General features: G+C 41.6%; 1 protein-coding gene across 1 annotated transcript in view; it reads right to left on the bottom strand.

Annotated features, from left to right (window-relative positions):
- The window catches only part of THEG (theg spermatid protein), a 9,339-nt gene extending 4,452 nt beyond the window's left edge, over positions 1 to 4,887 (bottom strand). Inside the window, exons 1-3 of the mRNA XM_018561661.1 lie at positions 4,865 to 4,887; positions 4,189 to 4,312; positions 2,692 to 2,869 (exon numbers count right to left, since the gene is read on the bottom strand). Coding sequence (XP_018417163.1) covers positions 2,692 to 2,869; positions 4,189 to 4,312; positions 4,865 to 4,887 — 325 coding nt within the window. The remainder of the gene's footprint in view (positions 1 to 2,691; positions 2,870 to 4,188; positions 4,313 to 4,864) is intronic.
- Between the last annotated feature and the right edge of the window lie 675 nt (positions 4,888 to 5,562).

Here is a 5,562-nt window from a genome sequence, read left to right as displayed (position 1 = left end):
GTGCCGGGGGGGGCCAATCCATGTTGTTTTTTACCCTCTGAAGGTCCATACCAGGCCCCTGTCTAAGATAAGGGTTTGGTATGGGTTTAGTGGGGAACTTCACATAATGTTTTACATTTACAACTGAAAAAAGATTGAGAATTGCTGTCTGAACTATTAGCAGTTACTTCACTTTCTATGTACCTGCTACATCTGCTATTGAACAAATTATTTAATTAATTAATGAAACATGAATTCCTTGACCAAGTTAATGCTGCAATTAACATATATATAGATATATATATATACACAGTATCTCACAGAAGTGAGTACACCCCTCCCATTTTTGTAAATATTGTAAATATTTGATTATATCATTTCATGTGACGACACAGAAGAAATGACACTTTGCTACAATGTAAAGTAGTGAGTGTACAGCTTGTATATCAGTGTACATTTGCTGTCCCCTCAAAATAACTCAACGCACAGCCAGTCATTTCTAAACCGCTGGCAACAAAAGTGAGTATACCCCTAAGTGAAAATGTTCAAACCGGGCCCAAAGTGTCAATATTTTGTGTGTCCACCATTGTTTTCCAGCACTGCCTTAACCCTCTTGGGCATGGAGTTCACCAGAGCTTCACAGGTTGCCACTGGAGTCCTCTTCCACTCCTCCATGACGACATCACAGAGCTGGTGGATGTTAGAGACCTTGCATTCCTCCACCTTCCGTTTGAGGATGCCCCACAGATGCTCAATAGGGTTTAGGTCTGGAGACATGCTTGGCCAGTCCATCACCTTTACCCTCAGCTTCTTTAGCAGGGCAGTGGTCGCCTTGGAGGTGTCTTTGGGGTCGTTATCATGTTGGAATACTGCCCTGCGGCCCAGTCTCCGAAGGAAGGGGATCATGCTCTGCTTCAGTATGTCACAGTATATGTTGGCATTCATGGTTCCCACAATGAACTGTAGCTCCCCAGTGCTGGCAGCACTCATGCAGCCCCAGACCATGAAACTCCCACCACCACGCTTGACTGTAGGCAAGACACACTTGTCTTTGTACTCCTCACCTGGTTGCCACCACACACGCTTGACACCATCTGAACCAAATAAGTTTATCTTGGTCTCATCAGATCACAGGACATGGTTCCAGTAATCCATGTCCTTAGTCTGTGTCAGACGTACCAGCGAACTAGTAGCGTGGTAAGGAACCCACTGGCAGGAAGCGGCTGATAAGTCCAGAAACGAAGTACAATTTAGGGGCAATCCAAGAGAGTAGTCAAAGTCCAGTCCGGGTCGAGGCAGGCAGCGATGGTTCAGAGGCGAGAGACAGTCCAAGGGTTCAGTAATCAGGGAGTACAACGAAAGGGGCAACAGGTAACAACAGGATCAACAGGGAGGCTAGGTGTTCACCATAAGGTGGAATAACTCAGCAATAAGCCAGAGCTCAGGCCAGGTTTTTATAGCCAGGAACCTCCTCCAGCAAGGCCCACACCTGATGACCCTAATGGCGCAGGAGCGCTATGCGTGCGCTTGCGTACTGCGCATCCGCCACGCGACTCGCGCATGCACACCCGCAGCCCGGGCACCAGGAGTTCTACCAGGCTGGAGGGGAACCCGTGCCCTGCGCCGTGCCCGTGGTCCCCGAGCAGAGGTAACACCCTATGCTTTCTGACAGTCTACTTGCCTTCAGCAAACTGTTTGCAGGCTTTCTTGTGCATCTTCTTTAGAGGCTTCCTCCTGGGACGACAGCCATGCAGACCAATTTGATGCAGTGTGCGGCGTATGGTCTGAGAACTGACAGGCTGACCCCCCTCCCTTTCAACCTCTGCAGCAATGCTGGCAGCACTCGTATGTCTATTTCCCAAAGACTCTGGATATGACGCTGACCACGTGCACTCAACTTCTTTGGTCGACCATGGCGAGGCCTGTTCTGAGTGGAACCTGTCCTGTTAAACCACTGTATGATCTTGGCCATTGTGCTGCAGCTTAGTTTCAGGGTCTTGGCAATCTTCTTATAGCCTAGGCCATCTTTATGTAGCGCAACAATTCTTCTTTTCAGATCCTCAGAGAGTTCTTTGCCATGAGGTGCCATGTTGAACTTCCAGTGATCAATATGAGTGAGTGAGAGCGATAACACCAAATTTAACACACCTGCTCCCCATTCACACCTGAGACTTTGTAACACTAACGGGTCACATGACATCGGGGAGGGAAAATCGCTAATTGGGCCCAATTTTGCCATTTTCACTTAGATAGATTTATTTATTTGTCACATACATAATCGTACAAGTATGATATGCAGTAAAATGCTTACACAACTGCAGGAAGGAGGGGGAGGAAACAGGTAAGGGAAAGAATAAAGAATTTCAAATTTACATTGACAAAATAGAATATAAGTATTAAAAATTAAATATTAAAAATTTAATTAGACTAAAAATACAAATGCAAATACAGTATGAAGTGAATAAGTGTGCGGGTGCAAACAGCAGCAATACGGGGTGAATGAAATAAGGTGATGACCAGCAATGTATTAACCATTCTTTTAAAGTGCAGATGTGCAGTAAATGTGAGTGTAAGAACATTAGTCTAGTCAGGCAGTAAAGTGTATGTCTATATAGAAATCTGTGAGGGGTGTACTCACTTCTGTGAGATACTGTATAAATAATATTAAATATATTTTATATACTGTATACAGTATATATACACATATATTACCCGCTAAAGACTCTGTTCTAGATGAAGCAGTAACTGATTTATTAGATCTGGGGCTTTCTTTTTCTTCATCCTGATGACTCTCTGGTGTGTTGGGCATTCCATTTTCTGTATGGTTCTTCGGCTTAGCTAGCTGAACAATGCGTGCACTAGCAGATGCTTTCTTAGCTCCTTCAGTTACCTGCAATAAATATGGAATCACCACTGACGGCAAAACATCTTTTTTAAATCACAATATGCCATATAAGCAGGGTTGGATTTGCTATTAGGCACATGCTTTTAGGCAGCAGAATCAAAGGCAGATTTTCCCTGTATAACTATTGGCCACATATTGCCATCATTAGCTGAAATAGTCATCTAATGTAAGGTTACTTGCACATTATCAGAATATTCAAAGTTAGTTTGAGACCTATTAAACAGAAGAAAGTCCTGTGTAAAAGATGTGATCCTAGGAGGAGTATCAAACTGGTCATACATGCTACGAACATTCATATGAAAAGTTAGTTTGAGACCTATTAAACAGAAGAAAGTCCTGTGTAAAAGATGTGATCCTAGGAGGAGTATCAAACTGGTCATACATGCTACGAACATTCATATGAAAAGTTAGTTTGAGACCTATTAAACAGAAGAAAGTCCTGTGTAAAAGATGTGATCCTAGGAGGAGTATCAAACTGGTCATACATGCTACGAACATTCATATGAAAAGTCTTGTCAGCACATTCAATTATGCCATCAGAGATTTGACCTCTCTCGTTCAAAATGTTATTTGATTTTGCAATTTGATTGTAAAATGAATGGAGTTTGCCAAACCAAAATCACATTTACTGTTAGAATTTTGTTCCTTCAAGAAAAATTTTCCATCCTATTTTCCATTTTTAGTTACTATGGTCAAAAATGATAGTTGATTTGACCCCATTTACTGGAAAATCGAACAAATGTTCTGAAAATGATTTTTTTTTTAACAAACTTTTACTGGTGTATGGCCAGCTTTACTTACGCTGCCAAAAATGGTGTGCCTACAGTCTCAAGCGATAGAAAACAAGCCCTGCATATAAAGCTCACACACCAGAATAAGGATCCTTGTTTTTAAAAAATTAGTTAGCCCTTATTCACATGGATGTGCTTAGCCATACAGCATGCAGAGACCTGCTCCTGGGAGAGACAGGTGCTGTATGTAGCCACATGCAGCCACCTGTACATCTCTGTGACAGGATGCTGCTGCACACAGCTATACACTTATCTGAACCAACACATCTATACAGGTATGGATACACACCCTTGTATGCATGCAGTCTATCCCTCCCGGATGCAGGTTTCTGCACAGATGTGCACGCTGTACAGCTGTGCATGTCCATGTGAATGAAGTCTTATTTTTAGGTTACAGTCAACAGATTTAACATTTACAGTCACATGACTCAAAGCAAAGCTCCTTATCCTGGTGTTAATGCTTTGTGAATTGATCCTATATATCTGCAAAATTATAATATACCACGCACTTACAATGCTGTACACAGATCGGTCTTCCATCCAGTGCTCACAAACACCCTTTGGCTTTGCCAGTTTCTCCACTCGTGGGGAAGGGACAGCCAGCAGTGCACGTGGGCTGACAGGCCACATAGGAGATCTGTAAAATAAAATACAATAAGAGCTATAGTTTTTTCCAGAAATCTTTTTTCTCTAGCAGCATGTTTTTCCACTTTTCTGTGCCCTCCACATAGGCCGCAACAGAGGATACAAACGTATTTCTCCTAAGTCAAGAAGGAGCAATACTGAATACAAAATTATACTGCCTGGCCAAAAAAAGTCACACACTAATATTGCATTAAATCACCTTTAGCTTTCATTACGTTGTGCATTCCCTATGGCATTGTTTACCATAAGCTTAACATATATTTCCATTAACTTTTCACCAATATCTTGTAGTAATGAGCAGTTGGGCAGCTGCATAAAGTCTCCAGCACATCCCAAAGATTGTCATTGGGGTTAAGGTCTGGACTCTGGTGGCCAATCCATGTGTGAAAATGATGTCTCATACTCCCTGAACCATTCTTTCACAATCTGAGTCTGATGAATCCTTGCATTGTCACCTTGGAATATACCCAATGTGCCATCAGGGAAGAAAAAATCAATTGATGGAAAAACCTGGTCATTCAGTGTATTCAGGTAGGCATATTACCTCAGTTTTTGGGCACATAACATTGCTGAACCTAGACTAATTATCCAATGGAAGGCTCTTATTTATTTGTTTCGCTAAATCCAAGTGGTGGCTTTTTTTTGGCCAGGAAGCGTATTTTCCAACCATCTTCCAATCCCTAACTGAGTCATACTGTGCCTCAATCTCTCCCCTTGTATGGCCAACTATAGAAATTTGACCCATCAGCAGTGATTTTAAAAATGAGTTGAGAAACTTCACTCAACAAAATTGTACTTGTGGTCACTATGAAGGATCAATCATGTACCGATTAAATAAATACACAGGAATTTGCTTCCCACAGGATTGGATAACTGAAGTTAATCATTACTTAAGTAAAGATTTTCAACTTCTTTACTAAATCGGCCTCACTGTCTGAAAATTCATATTACATAATACATATTACCTGTCTTCAATATACATGTTGCTCACTGTTTTGTGCTTTGCCAACTCCTCCTGTCGTGCAGTCACACCTGTTGAAAACAATTAATAAAAGAAGACTGGCATGTTGTCTTTTTATGAAATTACATATTTACAGCTTTGTCACTCATCACTTCTGTCAACACATCTGCTACTTACAGGCTGATGACCAAAACTAACAAATATATTTAGCATTTAGACAAAGAGTGTAGGTAAAAGCACAATGTTCTTCCTGCATGTATTGCTTTTGATGTTTCACAAGT

Source organism: Nanorana parkeri, unplaced genomic scaffold, assembly GCF_000935625.1.
Source record: "Nanorana parkeri isolate BGI_ZX_2015 unplaced genomic scaffold, ASM93562v1 scaffold537, whole genome shotgun sequence".
Taxonomy (NCBI): domain Eukaryota; kingdom Metazoa; phylum Chordata; class Amphibia; order Anura; family Dicroglossidae; genus Nanorana; species Nanorana parkeri.
Note: the sequence above shows the minus strand (reverse complement) of the source record. Positions and strands in the feature narration are given on the sequence as shown.